This window comes from Podarcis melisellensis, assembly GCF_964234715.1.
Source record: "Podarcis melisellensis genome assembly, chromosome: 2".
NCBI classification, from domain to species: domain Eukaryota; kingdom Metazoa; phylum Chordata; class Lepidosauria; order Squamata; family Lacertidae; genus Podarcis; species Podarcis melisellensis.
In genome coordinates, this window is record NC_138529.1 from 79,511,997 (window position 1) to 79,532,716 (window position 20,720).

General features: G+C 40.3%; 1 protein-coding gene across 29 annotated transcripts in view; it reads left to right on the forward strand.

The window, feature by feature from the left end:
- Window positions 1-20,720, forward strand: part of CACNA1D (calcium voltage-gated channel subunit alpha1 D) — a 188,681-nt gene that overhangs the window by 140,549 nt on the left and 27,412 nt on the right. For 19 of the 29 annotated variants that reach the window (XM_081898264.1, XM_081898279.1, XM_081898276.1 and 16 more), the window contains 10 exons: window positions 3,418-3,462; window positions 3,894-4,022; window positions 5,924-5,989; window positions 6,955-7,046; window positions 9,533-9,692; window positions 10,052-10,179; window positions 11,311-11,407; window positions 12,739-12,841; window positions 14,568-14,669; window positions 18,961-19,091. In XM_081898264.1, coding sequence (XP_081754390.1) covers window positions 3,418-3,462; window positions 3,894-4,022; window positions 5,924-5,989; window positions 6,955-7,046; window positions 9,533-9,692; window positions 10,052-10,179; window positions 11,311-11,407; window positions 12,739-12,841; window positions 14,568-14,669; window positions 18,961-19,091 — 1,053 coding nt within the window. The remainder of the gene's footprint in view (window positions 1-3,417; window positions 3,463-3,893; window positions 4,023-5,923; window positions 5,990-6,954; window positions 7,047-9,532; window positions 9,693-10,051; window positions 10,180-11,310; window positions 11,408-12,738; window positions 12,842-14,567; window positions 14,670-18,960; window positions 19,092-20,720) is intronic. The other 10 variants (XM_081898265.1, XM_081898270.1, XM_081898254.1 and 7 more) reach the window with 1 other exon arrangement.

Genomic DNA, 20,720 nt, shown 5'->3' on the forward strand with positions numbered 1-20,720 from the left:
TCCGGGGGCTTTTAAATCGCCCGGACAGTCCCGGGGCGATTTAAAAGCCCCCGGTTAGGCAGGCAGGGGGGGCAAAGACGTTTGCCCCCCGCCCGCCTTGGGAAGAGGTCCAGGACCTCTTCCCAAGGCGGCCGGGGGGCAAAAGTCTTTGCCCCCCCGGCCTGCCTTCAAAAGCCGTCCGGGATAGCGGGAAGCGCTTCCCTGCTATCCCGGACCGCTTTTAAAATGCTGGCGGTGGGGAGCAAAGCCTTTCGCCCCCGCCGGCCTTCCTGGACCTCTTCTGAAGTCCGGAGGGGGGGAAAAGGCTTTGCTCCCCACCGCCAGCATTTAAAAAAAGGTCCCCGAGATTTCCCTATGGGCTTTCGTCTTGCGATGCAAGCCCATAGGGAAAATCGTCTAGCGAAGCGTCGCAAAAACCGAAAAACCCTTTCGTCTTGCGGGTTTTTCGTCTTGCGAGGCATTCGTCTTGCGGGGCACCACTGTATGTAATATTCAGGTGTGTGTGTGCTATTTTAAATGTATTAAAACATTTAAAGATAAGCAAAACACTGCTAGTTTTTAGCTCACTTGAGGCTATGCTAAACTGCAGTTTATAAACAAAGGTTTTTTACATATGGGAAATCTGTGTTGCAGAGCGAGCATGCTTTATTTGAGGAACTATTAAAAGACGATTTAGTAGCCCTCTTCTTCCATAGGCACAAACGTTAGGAGACAGCACCTCATGTGCTTCAGCCAATGTTCAATCAATATTTTGGCGGTCTGTGTGTCTGCTCAAATAGCACCTGTGGTTGATATAAGTAGGTCATACTGTAACTTCATAATCATGTGGAGCCTTTAGAAGAGTCTGTCTGTATCTATAGTTGGCTGATAGTGCTGAGTGCCCTTTTTTATATCTCAGCTATCTCTGTCTTGTGAGTCGTAACTTCTCCACTCTCTGTATAAGTGATTATGTGATCTGTGCTTTTCTGTCCTGTCCTGTCTTGCCTGTATTGATTTGCCTATCTGACCACAATATCTTAACTCCCATTCTTCTGTTCTCTTAAGATTAGCAATAAGTAATGATGCGTACAGTGATAGTGAGTGCTCATAAGAGCGCATTAAGAGCACGTCTGGATCAGACAGCAGAAGGCATCCTGTCTAAAAGCATGCCTAGCAACTTGTTTCCCACAGTGGCCAACCAGATGCCCGTTTATTTTATTTTGGTCTATCTATATCCTGCCCTATACCCAGATAGCTCTGGATGGGGAACGATAAAATTCAACTAAACGCTGAAATCTCAATTAAAATTAGCACAACACACCAAAAAATACAATGAAACAGCATGCCCCCAATATTCAGACAGTGGCACAAGTGCCCAAAGGCCTAAATAAGCAGCTTGGTTTATAGTTTCCAGCTGTGTAGAGAAAGCATTCCAGAGCCTATGGGAAGCCCACAAGCAGGCAGTGAGCACAAGAGTCCTCTTCTGCTGTTCTGCCCTGTGACTGGCGCTCCTAGGAATGTTGCCTCTGACCCTTGAGGTAGACTAGTAGCCATTGGTAGCCTTATTCTCTATGAATTTAATTGTGTGCACAGCATCAGACTGTACCATAAAGATGCGCTGTCAACATTTCACAGTTCTTTCCCTAACAATGTTCCATTCACTTGGCAGTGCATGCAAATTACTTTATGCAAACAATTTCTTTCCATTCCTGTTACTATTTTGTTTGTGGTGTCCCCTTTCTTTCTTTTTTAAAAGCACTACAGTACAGCTACAAATACTGTTTCCTTTTCTGAACAATCCAACACCAGATTATGTCCCCACATGACCAATGAGAAATAGTTTAGCTGGGTTGAGATCTCATGTACATTGCAACAATCTCTCAAGTGGATTATCCATCTCTTTTTCAGGAGAGAAGTTGTGATTTAGTACATTTTTATCTTTCCATTCCTCCAAGGAGCACAAGGCCTAGTTCTCTCTCTTGGGTCTGGTCTGGAAGCTCCATCTGCTGCAGGATGCAGTGGCTAAATTGCTGATGGAGCCAGATAGCTCACAGTAACTCTGCTAAAACACTTGTGCTGACTACTCATATGCTACCAGGCCAAGTTCAAGGTTATAATGTTAATATACAAAGCCCTGAACAATTTGGGTCCAGGACACTTTAAATCCCAGCTCAGTCAGTGATCTTCCTGAGGAGCATTGTTAGTGGTTCCCCATGTTTCAGAATACCAGCTGCCTTGAAATAGAAGTTGAGTGTCTCCGATCTCATGCTGTGGAATACCTCTTCTAACAAAGACATGGCAGGCACCTGTTTCTCCAAAAGGCAAGAAATCTGCCTGCATCGGATTCCAAGAGGGAATCCGACAACTCATGGCTCTCTCACTCTGCCTCTGGCTCAAGGGTACAACAATTCAACAGTTCAATCACAACAATATGGTTAAAAATGCAACTATGGTTTAGCATTGCATGCACAGCCTTGGGTTTGTGTTTGCCGTCTCCACTTTCCTCTAGCACAGCTTCAAGGAGAAACTAAATATTGCTTCAATTTCTAATTAATCATAGCTTAGTATTCTGTCTGAGTCATAAACTGTGGTTAATCTTTATGATGGTTTATTGGAAGAAGCCAGCTACATAACAAGGGCTTAAAGTTGGTTCATTTGAGTATCCTATAGTTATTTAAAATGAAATATCTCTCCCCCCACCCGTATTTCTACATGTGAAATTCAGTTCAGTTCCTTATGGCCATATTGAATAAGGACTGGGGAGCATGTGAGTCTGCATTAGGATATTGACATATCCAAATGCAGCCTTCAAAACTGTTAGCTGCTGTTTCTCAAAGATAATTTGCCAAGTATTCATCTCAGAGCCATGGGAATTGCCCATTCAGCAATTCATCCCCAGTTATTTATTAACTTCAATAGATTTACATATATTTGTTCTCTTCTGTCTGTGTTTCTCCTTCCTTCCTTTTTGTCTTTCTCTTCTTCAGAAAGATAGTTGTTGTGTTTCTGCTGCTACCAACCTTACATCAGATCACGACACAATTATGTGTTGCATCCCACCAATTGAAAATCAGTGTTTTATGGAAGCCTTACATAATTTTAGTACATTCTCATAATTCAGCTATAACGAATACTTTCTTTCTTATTTATTTATAGCAGGTATGCAATATTTGTCACAGAAATGTAAGCTGCAGTGATAAAGCAGAGCTTTTCATGTGTTTTCCCCCTTTCCAATCAGCATCAAATTATCAAACTGTTCTTGCTTCCTCTTTGTGTTTAAGTTGAATTATTTTCAAAGGTCTTTGCTTTTATTTTAATATATTATGCTCATAATTTTTTCAAGCTACAGGCATTTTTTCTCCTTTATAGTCAACATACATTATTTTTTAAAGGTCTTTGCTTTGATTTTAATATATAATGTTCTTAATTTTTTTAAAGCCAAAGCCAACTGAAACTGTCACTGTCACAACTGATGAGTCTGGGGTAAGATTAGTAAACTGACCCCAGTGATTGATTGTACCTCTACTTGAGTTTATTTTTTTTACCATGTCTCTTTTCTCCACTGGTTTTTTCTGTATTTTTTTCATGATTGTCCTACTAGAAAGGTGTATGCAGTGATTTGGTTTTGTTGTCGATGTACCTATCAAACTTTACTACAGACAAACCCAACGTGACCCTATTAACAAACTGGAAAACTTGGAAATGCATGCATTGTGTGAAGCATTTCTACAGGTCCTGTGTGCTAGCATGTAATTTTTCCTGTCATACCATGTTTATAAAGTGGGAAAAGACCCCAGAGACACATTTTCAAATCTTACCTCTTTCACCTCTGCATTTATTGTTGTTTTTCTTTTCCTGAAATGTTGCATGTTCTGCATTTTGCTTGATCTGATGTTTCCATCATATCCTTTTAGAACAATGAAGAGAGTGCTAGAATCTCCATCACCTTTTTCCGCCTTTTTCGAGTGATGCGATTGGTAAAGCTCCTCAGCAGGGGTGAAGGGATAAGAACTTTGTTGTGGACATTTATTAAGTCTTTTCAGGTAAGTTTAATGGTTAAACTCCTAGCTTCTAGGGGTCAAAATACAATCATTCTGAATAGTAGTGACCCTATAGTTGTGGCCAATTAGTTATGTGAAACAACCACATAGGCAGGTGCACATCAAAAGGCAACAGTTGGATGGAGATATATATTTTCTGTTGAGGACACATACACATAGAGAACACATCCAGGTCCATTGCACGTGATAGTGATCTATGTATCACTTAAACTGTGCACATTTCTTGAGAGTACTTAATCATTTTCACAACAATTTAGTGTGGCATTCTAACTGAGCCTTAAGCAAGAGGAGGGAACCTGCACCCTGCTGTTGTTGTTGGACTCCAACTCCCAGTTGTCCCAGCCAGCATGGCCAACAATCAGGGATGATGGGAGTTTTAGTCCAGCAACATCTGAAGGAGCCACAGGTTCTCTACTCCTTGTGTACAGGGGTTAGTGACCTGGCTTAACGAGTCTCCTTTCCCCGGCTAATGATATGGCTCTCATTCCAGCAGTGCCAATTCTTCATTCCAGTTGTCTGCCTTCATGTTGTTGTGTTTAAATTGTTCTTAAGCAGGTTGAAAATAAGAACTTTCTGAAACAATTAGATTTTAATCATTTTTAAAAGGCACTTGAAACATTTTGACCTTTACCATAATAGCTGCAGAAGTATTTATTAGCCATAAAGCCTAATTTTTTGTCCGTTTAATCCAATGTAAATTTCAGTGAGTTCAAACGGGCTTACTCTGAAGTAAGTGTTCAAAGGATTGACATTTTAGCATAATATATCATTGTAAGCGTTAGCTATTTATGCATAAAATTATATCTCTCAGTCTGGCTCCACATTTAGTTTTTCTTTTTTAAAATTAAGCCCATGTCCAAATTTGGCTCTTACTGGCTCACTGAGAATTCTTGATGTGCAAGGAAACTTTAATCTGATATAACATGTTGCTACTTCAGCTTTCTAACCCCACTTGATGTTGGGTAATTGTAAAAGTGGAAACATGAAGTATGATTGCAATCTGCCATTCACGATATGATTATGGTGTGGTACCCAAAAGGATACACAGTTGATATAATCACTAATACTTTTCACACAATAGCATCAGAGCTAGAGGTTTGTAACGTTTTTAGGAACTAGAAATGGTCGAAACTTTCCCATATGTTCTACTCAAGAAACTGGGTCATGCATTCTCATGCTTTGAAATTCAAAATGCTGGTGGTAGTTTTTAAAACAACTGGTCATTTTAAAAAGAAATTCAGTGTGCAAGGGAGTGTTGTCATTGTCATCATAACATTCCAGGGTGAATTACAACCATTTAATAAGGCGATGTTAAAAACAGATTAATGTAATACTAGAATATTTGACTGCGGATCAAGTAGTACTATAGGTCATGTATTTTCAGGGGCTTCTTACCACTGGTCTCTGTGGTTCATTAGATCAATCTACTTGTCTGCCAATAAATGAGATACGTAGTTTAAGCCTACCTGAAGACAGCTTGCCAGCCCTTTAAGTTGGGGCACTCATTTCTCAGAGGTTGAGCACATGCCCTTTGTGGATAAGGTTCCATGTCCAATTCCCAGCATCTGTGCCATTGCAGAAACAGCACTGGCAGAGACCTTCACCTGAGACCCTTGAGAGTCACCAACAAACAGCAAATAGTGCTAGACATGTGGTGTGATTTAGTATAAGGGAGCTTTTTGTGTTCATAGCATTTTAAATATCCACACAGGTTTCAGTTCCCAAGCAGAATAGGCCAAACGTTTTCAGGGAGACTGCAGAGAGGGATAAATGATTTGAAAACTGCAATCAAATTGCATTGGTAAAATGATGCAAAATAGTTTCAAAGGATATACCAGTTTGTTTGTTTTTTTAAAAAATAATAATATTGTTTTTCATTTTAGGCTCTGCCATATGTTGCTCTTTTGATAGCAATGCTGTTTTTCATCTATGCGGTTATCGGAATGCAGGTAATTAAAAACCATATTTCATCTGAATTAAAGAGGCTGTCATTGATCAGTTTATAATGTATAGCAACTGCCTACCTCAGCATTCCATTCATAGCTTAACTGTGTATGTGCATTCTCTAAAGCAAAGGTGAGGAGCCTTGACCCATGGGCCTAATTTTGCCTGACATGGGCCCCAATTTGGTATGTGAGGCCATTTTCACTACCCCATCAGCACCTACCTCATGTGGTGTGGGGCAGATAGAAATGCCTGGCTCAACTGTGACCGGGTTTCCTATGGGGAACTTGAACTGGTCCCTGCAGAAAGCATGGTAGAATTCACCACCAGTCAGATGTTGGGTGGTAGACTGAATCCTGCTGGATCAGCAGAACTCAGTTGCGAAGTCTGTTGTTGCAGAAAGCAGTTATTGCACTGTGGTTCCCAAGGTGCTCACCAACCAGCTGTTTGTCAGGCACTGTGGAAAGTGCTGTGGAAGGGCCTTTGACAGGCATAATAATGACTTCTAGGAGTTGACAGGTGGGTTGTCCTACCTGCCTGCCATAGTGTTAGGGTCAGAGAGTGATCTGGCTTGTTTGGTTCCCCAAACCCCAGAATAGATTTTCAGGGGAGGCACATGCAGGGAAGGAGCAGAGAGGAAAGTCCTGCCTTTAAACATGAACTCTCTAATATTTATGGAAGGAAAGTTCAGATCCAAGTCATAGTAGTTTTTTGCAATTTACTGCTATGGCCATTAACACTAACTTAAAAGGGGCTTAGACAAATCCACATGGAGGATAGTTCTGCCAATAGTTCTCAGCCATGTTGGCTAAGTCTTACCTCTGTTTTCAGTATGCCACCCAATCCCAGTTGCTGAGATCAAACAATGTGGGGAGGGCTTTTACTTTCAGGATATTCTTATCACCAGACTTATTGGAGACTAACACAAAATCATATTGGATGGACATTTGTCCTTTTCTTCTTTTTTTAGGTGTTTGGTAAAGTTGCTCTGAAAGACGGAAGTCAAATTAACAGGAACAACAACTTTCAGACTTTTCCCCAAGCGGTGCTGCTTCTCTTTCGGTAGATGTTATCTGTTGTTTTGTTACAATTGACATTTGAGTTATAAAACTGGTAGACAGCAGAGGTTCTAAAATTCTTTCTTAAAGTTTCAATAGGCATCAATTTCATGTGGAAAGCTATTTGGAGATCTAGAGGGCTTACATTAACTTAACATGTTTAAGATGCATATACTGATGGTCACTGTATCCACAATGTAAACTGATGGTGGCCTACCATTAGTATTGTTTGCATAGTTTTTTGTTATTATTCTTTCTCTTTCTTCTTTAATCTTATTTCATTTTTCAAAATTCCTTTTTAACGTAGTTAATGCTCACTTTCCAGTGTGATAAATATGAAAAAAAGGCCAGTAAGTGAACCTTGATCCAAGATTAAGTGGATCTGTTTGGTCTTCTCTTCTGTTGGTGTCCCTTGAGAGCAACTCAGTGGTTCAGAGCGAAGAAGAAAGGGGCAGTCTTGTCCACTGAGGTCCCAGGATGGCTCTCTTTCACCCCCTCTCCAGGATACCTATTGGTTCTTCCTGATCTAACCTTGGCCCAAAAAGTTTCCATATCTGGAATGGATCTTTGCCTTGACAATAACCAGACTCCAGCCTTGTCTTAGTGCTGCTTTCTCTTTGCCTGTCAGGCTGTCTGTTCTTCCATACCCTTCTTCCCTTCTACTGTGCTAATTCTGCTGTCCTCCTGCCTGCACGTAACACAACACACCTAGACAGTGAAATGTAAAAAAACCAAACCCCGAGTATATGAGCTTGCTTTAAATTATCCCAGTGTACTAGCAAGGAAGCAGGATGTTGTAGGCACTCTTTTTAACGCCTGCATCCTTGCAATAAGAAGAACAGGAATGCTGGCACCTTTAAAATACTGTCACATAAAACACTATTACTATGACGGAAGTTCCAAAACATTATTTATTCCAGGTTAAACATTAATCTAAAGTTATGGAAGGGAGAACGTCAGAAGGTGCTGCTCTTTCAGTCACAATAGTATGATGACAGGCAACATGCACTTGCTGGAATTTTCCATTCCATGCATCCCTGTGTGTGAGAGGAATCCCACGCAGCGGTTTCATGTAGATGTTGCCGGTAAACAGCATGGAGGATAAACTCAAACCCCAAGGAACCCCACATTGAAGGCTCCACAGGTCCGAATAGTACTCCCCAAGCATCACCCTCAGAATGACTGCTGTGGGGGTGGGCCTGCCATTGAAGGGGATGACAGTAAAGAGGGTCTCCCTTTTGACCTTTAATTGTCTGTGGCCTTTTAGAAGTGGGTGGGATGTTTTTAATGTATTTTATTCCCCTCGCCCTGGTTTTAATGTAGCCATGTGGGTTTTTTGGTTGGTTGGTTGGTTTTAAGTGTCTTTGGGTTGCCTTGGGCAAGATAAAGTGACGTAACCAATTTAACAACAACAACGAAACAGTGGTGGACAACCTCCTTTCTGTCAAAGACCACATTCTCTGAGGGGTAATTTATGGGCAGAACCAAAGCTAATGATGGATGGAGTCAAAGACAAAAGAGCACTGGATTAACTGACTGGGAATAAAGAGTACGCTTATTCCAATTTTCTCCATTTTAATTCCCAATCTTTTGCAGCTCTATTCAGATGCAAGCCTCATCTTACATGATGGGATTGCTTCACATAATTATAGGGTGGAAGGGAGATCCCAAGAACTATCTAGTCCAACCCCCTTCAATGCAGGAATCACAGCAAAAGAAAGCCTGACAGATGACCATCCAAACTCTGTTTAAAAACCTCCCTGTGAAGTAAAGTCCACTACCTACCAAGGCAGCTTGTTTGAGTAGCTCTTAGCTTCAGAAAGTTTTCCCTAATGTTTTATCAGAATCTCCTCTCTTGTCATTTGAAATCACTGGTTCCACTGATTACGCTCAAATAAACATACAAAACTAGTAAGAATAAGAATAATGCATATGGGGTTTTGGTACTATAATACCAATATAGCAACTGCCCTAGAAAGCAAGTGAAAGTAAATCCTTTCTAACATTAGTGAAAGATATATATGCATACATAACAATGCAGAAGCTTACCAATTTGTTCTCAGATAGTGTCTTTAAAAGCATTTGTTTATTTTTATCAAATAAATTATTGCCCTTCCAGTTGTACTGAAACTACATAGAAAGTGGGGGCATTTTTAACAGCTAGGAGAATAAGAAGTGTATTCAGAGGGAGGGAGAGACGGTTGCCTTTGTCCTCAGGTAGCAAAAGCCTTGGGGTAGCCCTGTGCTAAGACAGCCTGTGACATGGATGCACTATATTGCATCAATCCAAGGAGATGAGAGGTTGCTGGGATAAGGTGATGGGACTGCATGCTCAACCTCTAGAGCTCTTATACATACATGAACCCTCTACACTGTGCACTCCTGTGGCACGTCTGGAGCCCTTGTTAACAAATAAAAACAACAGCAGTATCATTCTAATTGAAAGAATACCATTTGATTCATTTTGTCATGTTTTATTCCAAATTAAAGGTGTGCAACAGGAGAGGCTTGGCAGGAGATCATGTTGGCCTGCATGCCAGGAAAGCGATGTGATCCAGAGTCTGATTTTAACCCAGGAGAAGAATTCACATGTGGAAGCAATTTTGCCATTATTTATTTCATCAGTTTCTATATGTTGTGTGCTTTTTTGGTGAGTCCAGAAGCTGGAACATCTTTAAGCACTGTGATTGAATACGACCCTAGACCCCTGGAACAGCACGTGGTGGTGGTGGTGGGGAGAGGAGATTGCTCCATCTGGCAAGCCAAAATGTTTTCCTGATGGAATGATCACCTTAGCATGACATTTAATTCCTGACTATAATTTGATATATGTGTGTGTGTGTGTGTATAATTTTCATTCACACATATTGATTCCCTATCTATAATTTGATATATATTTAAAATTTTCATACACATTTCTGTGCACACACATTCCAGGATAATATTAATAATTTGCACTTTTCATATGAATATAAATGTAATTAAATAACTCCTTCAATTCTTTTTAAGATTATCAACCTGTTTGTGGCTGTCATCATGGACAACTTTGATTATCTGACGCGCGACTGGTCTATTCTTGGTCCTCATCATCTAGATGAATTTAAAAGAATATGGTCAGAATATGATCCTGAAGCAAAGTAAGTTTGCCGGGAGCCGGTTGAAGTTAAATCCTTCAAAGACAGAGGTCCTCTGGCTGGACGGGACGACATGGGACTGAGGGGGCAACTCCCATCTCTTGCGGGGGTGCAATTAGTGCCAGCACCGTCCGTTAAGAGTTTGGGTGTAATCTTCGATACCTCCCTCTCCATGGAGGCACAGATTGCAGCTATAACAAAGGCGGCATTTTTTCATCTCCACCAAGCTAAGCAATTGGCTCAGTTGGCTCCTTACCTCTCTCGCCCTGACCTAGCCACTGTGATCCACGCGACGGTCACCTCCAGACTGGATTATTGTAACTCGCTCTACGTGGGGCTGCCCTTGAGACTGACCCAGAAACTCCAGCGGGTGCAGAATGCCGCAGCGAGACTCCTTACGGGGTCTTCGCTTAGAGATCACATTCATCCGGTGCTATACCAGCTGCACTGGCTCCCGATGGAGTACAGGATCAGGTTTAAGGTGCTGGTTTTAACCTTCAAAGCCCTATACGGCCTAGGGCCCTCGTACCTACGGGACCGCCTCTCCTGGTATGCCCCACAGAGGAACTTACGGTCTTCAAATAAAAACACCTTGATGGTCCCAAGCCACAGAGAGGTTAGGCTGGCCTCAACTAGAGCCAGGGCTTTTTCGGCTGCGGCTCCAACCTGGTGGAACGCTCTGTCACAAGAGACAAGGGCCCTCCAGGACTTGACATCTTTCCGCAGGGCCTGCAAGACAGAGCTGTTCCACCTGGCCTTTGGTCAGGGCGCAGCCTGACTCCCTCCTTTGGCAATCTTTACAAAACTTTAGTTTATGGTTGCCATCAATTTTGATTTTAATTCATTTTTATAATGTTTTATAATGTTGTACTGTTTTAGTGTTGTTAGCCGCCCTGAGCCCGGCTTCGGCTGGGGAGGGCGGGATATAAATAAAACTACTACTTCTTCTTCTTCTTCTTCTTCTTCTTCTTCTTATTATTATTATTATTATTATTATTATTATTATTATTATTATTATAAGTTAGACACCATTGTGCTGCAGTGTGTGCCTACCTAAGGAGCCAAAGAACCCAAAACAAGAGGGTAACTTAAGGCAGGTGAAACTATTTCATTAATACTATACCTTTTTCATAGGGGGAGGATAAAACACCTTGATGTTGTTACCTTGTTGCGACGCATACAGCCTCCACTTGGCTTTGGTAAATTATGCCCCCACAGAGTTGCGTGTAAGGTAGGCTTTTCTGTCTTTCAGAGCATTTGCTCTTTATTGTGTCAGTACTTCTGTTTAATATCATTTGCTAGTGCAGAGATGGCTGTAAATTCAAGGCGCCTGATTCAATGAATTATAGCCACAGGCTCCTTTCAATCTAACGAAAACCAGAACTTCCTGTTCTTTGTCTTGACTCACTGATTTAGAACAAAATGTGGCTGTGAGTGGTAGCAGCAAAGCTATATTGTCATTCCTTGCTCGCCAGCTTTGACAAGGAAGTAAACAATCCCCATCTGTACCTGTCTAGCCAAAGCTATGCTATGCATGTAGAACCTTCCAACCTATTTTCATGAATAATGGTGCCTGCTGTTGCTTCTTGGAGGAATGCAGCATATGGCATACATTTGTTTATGATGCCATCAAGTTTCTGTATAATATTTGTCTTGTTGTAATGGGCTGGTTCAGACACAATGCCACACAGTGTTTGGTGCTACATCAAGCTGTCGTGCTTCAGCAGCTAAAAACAAAAAATTGCCTTACTGAGTCAGTTCAGAAGTCCTTGCAGAGTGGAATTCTGCTACCAGCTAAGACAAGACAAATGTTCTTCAACTGCCCACAAGGAGGACATGATGAAGAGAACTAGCACTCTTTGGTTTAACCCAGAATCTGTTAAATAAGATGGTTTTGGAACAAGCAAGGTAAATAGGACCTGCATTATTAGATGGGGCTACTTGGAACAAGACTTACAATGAAAGCATGGGCATTTCAGATTGAAGGATCCAGAGTCATCTATGTGAAGTCACCTTTTTATCTTTAATCCAGACCCAAATGCTTGTATTTTGGGCAGTTTGGTAAGCGTGTAGGCCAAAGGTATCCTGCCAAAATTTATTAGAGTACATTGAGAGTTCATTGATTTTGATGAAAGAGTTGAAAAGGAATCACCAAAGTTTAAAGCAATGGGACTTGCTTAATGTTGGCTGTATTGTGCCAGATTTTCCCCAAATATTCATGCCAAGTATTAAATGTGTAAAACCATAGGATACCAGCTATTTTAACATTCTAGTTTTTGTGTTACACATATACCACATAATGTCTACAATAGATTTTGAGGATCAGGCAGAATTTTTTTCTAGTGACACAGCCGTAGGATAAGCCTCTGGTAGATTTTGCTAAGTTAGGGACAATGTCATGTTATCTTATTTTGTCTCCCAAGCATTTTGTCTGCTTTTCATATGTATGTATTTTATACATATGAATGGACACATGTATTTGGTATATATATATATATATATATATTTTCAGTGTCTTGCACTGAAATTCCTTTGTATTTGTTTATTTCTGAACATCTGCAGAGGTTGGTAGCCATGAACATGCCCCTAAACAGCGATGGAACGGTTATGTTCAATGCTACTTTATTTGCTTTAGTAAGAACGGCCCTGAAGATTAAAACAGAAGGTAAGAGAATAAGATACATATTTCCAAGTGCTTTTTTTATTTTCCTTCTTACATTACTGCTTTGTACTGAGAATCTCATATAGAGTGGTACCTTGGTTTGCAACCGCTTTGGATTACAACCATGTCAAACCCAGAAGTGTGTGTCCCTTTTTTTGGATTACAACCCATTGGGGGGGGAGAGGCCCCATTGGCGAAAGCACGCCTTGGGTTACAACCTGTTTTGGTTTACAACCAGACCTCCGGAACGGATTATGTTTGTAAACCAAGGTACCACTGTACCTGGTGACCACCCCGTTAAGATTTTCCAAACATGAAAAGTTGTACAGACAGTTCTTCTAAGTGTTCCCAGGTGAGTTACTTGCCATATATCCCAAGCTTGTTGGGGGGGGGGATATTTTCCTTTGCTCTCAAAAGCATTATAAGGGAAACCTGCCTTGGACTGTCAAAATTATCTTGTTGCTTCGCCTCAGATGTCTAAGAAATATTATTAGCCCCTAACTATACAGTACTGCTGACTGCATTTGTGTACCATCCATCTTGTCTGGGTTCTACATTTTTTGTGCAAATGTAAACTTTCTTTACAGAAGTGGGACCTCTGTCTTTCTCAATCTTTAAGCACTGTTAGGTCAGTAATTCTGATGAGGATCATTCTTTCAGCACATTGGCTTTTCCTTCATCACATACAGTGAAATAATTTTCAGAGAAATTTTTACACTTGGTGTAAACATTGCCAACTGAATTTGGAGTTTCCAGATGACTTTCTGAATCTACACTCTACTTTTCCTAAGAAATAGGAAAATTTTCTATTTCCACCTACAAAATTTTCTGAAACAAAAGGAGAGGGTTTTGGGGAAAGGAGGGCTTTCATGTAAACCCACATTTGTATCCTTTTCTGCATGCAGTTCATCCCCTGTTCACATTTGCCCCTAAATCTGTTCACGCCACCCTCATAACTGCTCCAGGGGATTGGGGGAACCTACAGAGCAGATCGGGACGTGGGTGGCGCTGTGGGTTAAACCACAGAGCCTAGGACTTGCCGATCAGAAGGTCGGTGGTTTGAATCCCCGCGACAGGGTGAGGTCCTGTTGCTTGGTCCCTGTTCCTGCCCACCTAGCATTTTGAAAGCACATCAAGGTGCAAGTAGATAAATAGGTACCGCTCTGGTGGGAAGGTAAACGGCGTTTCCGTGTGCTGCTCTGGCTCGCCAGAAGCGGCTTAGTCATGCTGGCCACATGACCCAGAAGCTGTACGCCGGCTCCCTCAGCCAATAAAGCGAGATGAGCACCGCAACCCCAGAGTCGGTCACGACTGGACCTAATGGTCAGGGGTCCCTTTACCTTTACCGAGCAGATCACGTCTTCTGAGGAGTGAAGGAGAAGGATGGGAAGTTCCACTGTGCCCACAGAATGTCAGAAGAACAAAACATAAAGGCACTGTCTTCACTCTGAATGTACTTCCTGATGTGGCCAATAAAAGTTTGTGATGTGATGACATCACAAAGGAAAGTTATAGTGAGGGTAATCTTCCTTACCTGACTACAAATGTTTTCTCCCCAGTGAATGCTTGTCATAGGATGTTTTTGGGAGCCCTTGTCTCCATTTTAGCACAGTGTGATCACAGCAATATGAAATGGAATTACTTCTTGAATTACTATTCCCAAGATTAAATTTAACATTTGCAAATTTGGCCTCCCTGCCTTCTCTCCCTTGTTTCCCTCTCTTTTCAGGAAACTTAGAGCAAGCAAATGAAGAACTCAGGGCAGTTATAAAGAAAATATGGAAGAAAACTAGCATGAAGCTTCTTGACCAAGTTGTTCCCCCCGCTGGTGGTTAGTGAGATGATCTCATACATTTCTACATTCTCAATGCTTACATATTGATACAATTGTGAAAAAAATACCATGGCACTAAAATCAGAAAAATAGTGTTAATTAAATGATAAATTAAATTATAAAATGCAAAAGCATTCATTAAATATTTTAGATGCTTATTTGCTAATTAATGTTGGAAAAACGTATCTCTATTAAATAGAAATATAAACATTTCTTTTAGGAAGATAACATTTGAGAAAATTCTAAATATTGTGATTGTAAATAATTTATTTATGTGTAAACATTTCAGTTTACAGGTTTCAATATAATGTACTGCTAAATTAATAGAGCCTATGTTCTGCTCTTATTTTTATTATTGAACATCCTTTTTGATTATGCTATCTGCAGGTAATGAAGTTAGTCCAAATTTGCACTAGGTCAGTGGACGATTGTGTGCCATTTTTTATAATGTATATATATATATATAGAGAGAGAGAGAGAGAGAGAACTTTTTATAGTAAACTGTGAATATAGACTGAATATGGCCCATTTTCCTCCTCCAAAAACCCCCAAAACAGTTAAATATAACCAAGTTAATCAGGATGTACAGGGTACAGAATTAGTCTTCTGATTTTAATATATAAGCTAGAACTAACTAGGTAAGCTATTATTAATTGTCGTAAGACAGCATAGCCAAGATTTTATAATATGCAATTCTATATATGAAACATATACACCAAGATATATTTCTCTTCAATATAAAATAATGATAAACTTTTGATTGTAAGTGATGTTTTGACTTGCTTTTCATGTTTTAAAAGTGCAGAATCTGTTGCATAATGCAATCCATATCAGTCCTATCCCAGACATCCAAGAGACCGACCCATTTCAGTTCATTATGTGGCTTCTTTTATAGCTTACTGTACTTTTATAGTGCTAACCCAGCTTTCAATATGGTTTTGGCTCAGGTATGGAAGTGACCCTAAGTTCACTTCGAGTGGTAGAAGCTGATCTCTCTCTGAAGGTGACATTCTCAGTCTCTAGGGGAAAGAGAACAATACTGGCTGTCCAACTCTTCAGCATGGCGCAAGAAGGAGTATTTGCTTTGTTGCTGGAAGAGCCACTTGCAACTGGCAGCTCAGACTACAGATGGGATGATGTCAAATCATATCTAGGGAAATCGAGCTGTCAAGAGAAAACCGATCCTGCACATTTAAAACTACTCTGCTCTTTTCTAACCTTACACCTGAGTGCTTGCATGGCCTAGATTAATTGCTTTGTTATTGTTGTAACTATGTGCTTGAGCTTTTTCTGCAGCCTCTATTCCTTTCAACTATCAGTCTTTTCAGAATATTCTGAAGCAATTCTGTTTTAGGGTGGTGGCATGGAATTAGTGTTGCCTCGGGTCAACTTGATTCCCCTTCTTTTTATTGAAATACAGACACATGCTTCAGAATAGCGAGCCGTGCCTTCCTAAATTAAGCACATGGAGAGCATTTGTTGAGTGTGCATCTAGAGAATAAACCATAATACATTTTCCTCTACAGAGTGCAATTAAAGGTTCAGCTCCATTTCATTGCTGCTTTCAAAGTGAATATTGATTTTCCATTTGCATAGACAACAAAGTACAGTGAACTTGTCTAGAGAAAAAGAATAGATAATGCCACTAAAATGCAGAAAACAGAACACTGCCAAAGAGGAAGTCTTTCACAGCTTTAGGCAAATTGCAGTGAAAAGGGAATAGACATTTTTGCAACTATTCATGCCTGGAAGTTGACATACAGGAAAACATACATGGAAATGTAATGTTTTATTAAAAACACAAGATAGGAAAGCTGCAAAGTAAACAACAATGTGAAGAAGACTTTAAGAATTTTGGTTAGTAGGAGAAGTGTAAATACTCCTAAATAAATAAATAAAATGTATTTAATTTTTAATGTATTGCAAAGGTTCCAGGATTATAAAGAAATGCATTATATAAACCACGGTTTTTTCACAAACTTACATGATAGGTCAGATTCCTGCATTCACTTAAGTATTATCTTTCAAACAGGATGTTATAGTTAAGAAAAAGCCAAATCCCTTTTTTTTGTGATAAGTAGACTTAATAAAGGAGTATTGAATCTAGCAAGATTAATCATTGCTGACCGTAAACCCATTTCCTTAATTTACTCATAATTGCCAAGAGGTTTAAAATGTCAAATTACTTGCAAATCCTCAGGTTCAGTTTAACACTGATTAATTAACACTTCTAATATATGATGGAAACAGGAAGAAAAGTCACTTAAGTACAGATTCCTTTCTTTTACCCCAAGGTTTTATCTAAATTCCCCATTCTTTAACCTTCAGAGGCCACTGAAGCCCATCTGCCACCCTCCTGTCTTCTCCCCAAATTTGTTTTGCTGAAATTCGTTCCCTTAGGGTTTTTCTTTTACGTTTATTTCCACTCTGTTTAAAGTATGATCACTTCTGCTCCACGGCTTTCCTTCACATATCTAGTTATGTTTGTCTTTCTCAAAAGTCTGGACAAATTTTGTACCCATGGCTGTCCATGAAATATATTGTGGGTATGTCCCTTTTGCACCTAGCTTTTTAACTACATCCAGGAACTTGCAAACAAAGCTGCTTTGCAGATGTGAATTGTGTGTATGCCCACATTTCACATGCATATATGGTGCAACCCCCACCCCAACTTATGGTACAGATAACTCACATCTTACGCTTATTTAACTTACGAGATTGCAGCTTTGGCTAACAAAAAAGCTTGTTGGTCTTCCCTCCCAGCTTTTAAGACTTGATCCTGAGTACTGAAGCCCCTAAACTTGCATTGTAATCAATGGAGGTTTATAGACCATGTATCCATTAATAAGGCATTTGTTACATGGTGAGAGCAGGCTCAATGATGCTATTTAAGAGTCGGAATGGAACTGACAGGGCTCCCAACCAAGCTACTTCAAGTCTTTTTGTTTCCTGTTTTCTTTCATAAGATATCCTTTAACATCTTCTAACATAACACATACCATGCCAAATCCTATCATGCCCTACCTGTTCTGGTATATGGTCAATTTCAGGGTTTATTGTTTAAAGCTATCTACAATTGAATAATTCAGAATTGCAGATAATGTAAATGAATTAGTTTTGACACAGAGACCTCTTTTAAATATAAAATCCATAGTTGATACACATAGATAATTGAAACTGACATTTTAAAAACATATATTCCAGTGAAGTGCTGTGCCATTGCATATATCCTTATCTGGCATTAAGTCTCTTTCAATCCAGGTGGGCTTATTTCTGAGTAGATATATATAGGATTGCACTACCCACGGCTTATTCCTCCTCCCTCCTTAAACCAGTACAAAATACAAGGAAAAGAAACACAGTGTTCTGTTTTGGAACTGTTCTAATAAAAGGAAACTACTAAAAGATATTTCACTAAATTGCCAATAATAGCAAATGTAGTCCGATAATTAACAATGTCTGCTCATCGTGCTTTGTCTTTTTTAAATAACCTAGCAGTATTAATACTGTCAGATAAATGTAAAAGCTAATGCATGCTGGAAAGCATCTGCTGGAAACACTTAGTCTTGATATGAACACTTCACAATTTACCTGCCTTATTAATGATCTAAGATAGAGTTACGTTCTATCTTTGCTGTTATTTTGGAACCAATTACTGCTAAAAGAGAGTATTAAATTCTCTCCTAAAAGACTACCAAACTGGACTCTCAGGTAAAAGTCTACCAAATTTAGTCTCCAGGGTTTGTCCCCAAACTCTGGTTTCTAATGCCTCATATATTACTTAATATGAATATTGCCTGCTAGGTGTTCAGGAAGTGAGATAATTTATATGCCACTTTAATAGGTCAGACAGAAACAATAATAATTAGATATATTTGAATTCACTATGGTGAAAATTTACTTGAAAGGCAGCAAATATGAAAAGGCCCTCCTCCTATTATAGTTTTTATAACACTCTGGTTCAAACTGATCAAAGTTTGCATTTTCAGAGTCATGTAGACATTTGCATTTTAAAAGATAATCTTACCTCTTTGAACTTTAATAAATTAGCATCTTTTCCTTTCTTAGGAAATAGTTCACCTATCAACTGCTTCTACTGCCTAGTCTTGTTTGCCTGCTAAAACTGCTTTATGCTAGATTTAGTCTGCCTTATTATCAGCAGCAGCAACAACAAAAACCCTTGTGCCATTGGCACTGTCACATTTTTTCCTGATTTGGATAAGAGTTTATATTGGCTACTAATGAAATGTGCTGACTTGGGAGAGATCTGTCTGGTCTGTTCATTTAGATGATGAGGTAACCGTGGGGAAGTTCTATGCCACCTTCCTGATACAGGACTACTTTAGGAAATTCAAGAAACGGAAAGAACAAGGACTGGTGGGGAAACATCCTGCAAAGAACACCACAATTGCACTACAGGTGATTTTGTTTTCTACACTTTAACTAACCATGTTGCAAGTTTGTTGATAACAACAGGTAAATGACTGTGGGTGCCACAAGGACTGTATTTTATTGAGACATTTTGGGGTCTTCCGCCATTAAAAGGAGTAAACAGTATTGTTCTGTATATTACAAGGTAAGTGTACAAAGCCTTTTTTTTTGTAAAAGAAGCAGCAACTGGTAGCAGAAGCTCTATAATGTTTTCAAGTAGAAATTGTAAAGGGGGGTGGGGTTAAGCAGCTCTTGAAAACGCAAACTTTTGGTTGACTATTTTATTTCATACTACTCTGCACAAGCCCCTTCTTTCTCCGAATATCCCAAGATCTGAAAAGCAGAGAGTCAGAGGCACACACTGTAAGTAGAGTCAAAGTGGTTTGAACATACTGTACATTATCTCCCCCTGAAAACAAATGTCTCAAAATACAATGATTCTATATTCGAAACATTTGCAGTACGTGTTAGAATGCTTCATCTGGACAGCAATAACAGACTGAAAAAGCTGAGAGGGGGAGACACCCTATTCTTATTAGCACCACCATGCAATATGTTTAGGAATGAATAAATACAGTTTCCCAGGAACACTGGTATGGGTGGGTGGATGTAAAAAGAAGCATTTTCATATCAGTACAAGCAAGTAGGTTGCATATGAATATTAAGTGCTTATTAGAATCCCGTTTGTGTTCAGCAAAGGATAGGGAAGTGAAAAGGGTTCTACTTGGAGCCTTATTTTTTGAGAATATTTGAGAATAACACCTGTCAAGTCCATGTTGCATCAACACTGGAGTTCTGTGGGACAAGGTACTCTGTGATTTTGTTTGTTTTGTAGAGTGCTGATCTCTCAGAGCTAGTGAGAACCATTTCAAGGCATTCTGCTTTTTAACCCACAATCTCAAAAGATCAAACTTTGCCCCTAACAGTTTAAGCACTTTTAGACATAATACATACATGCCACTAAGATATGTATCGTATTTTTCGCACTATAGGACACACTTTTCCCCCTGCAAAAATGAAGGGGATATGTGTGTGCGTCCTATGGAGCGAATGGAGTGCGAGAGGGGTCGGTGAGCAAGACTCTCCTGGCTTCAGCGAAAGGAACCCGAAGCCTTTGGAGCGCAGCGCGAGGTCCCGCTGCACTCCAAAGGCTTCAGGCCGCTATCCCTGAAGCCTTTGGAGCGCAGCGGGAACTTGCACTGCTCTCCAAAGGCTTCGCAACCTTGACGCCAATCCCGGACCCGTTCTGGGGTCGGGGGAAGCTCAGGCTTCACCCGCCCCAGCCCCGCGGCTAAAAACGAAGCCAAGACAGCGAGCGGGATCCATCCCAATCGCTGTCTTGGCTTCTGCCAAAGCCACACGCAGCCTCTCCCGGCTGGAGAGGTTGCGTGCGGCTAAAGAGGAAGTCAAGACATCCAGCGGGATGGATCCCGCTCGCTGTCTTGGCTTCTTTGCTCTTTGGGGCTGGGGGGGGGGAATATATTTTTTTTCCTTTATTTCCCCCCCTAAAAAGTAGGTGCGCCCTATGGTAAGGTGCGCCCTATGGAGCGAAAAATACGGTAAGTGGCAAGCAGACACACACAGAGAGAGAGAGAGAGAGAGAGAGAGAGAGAGAGA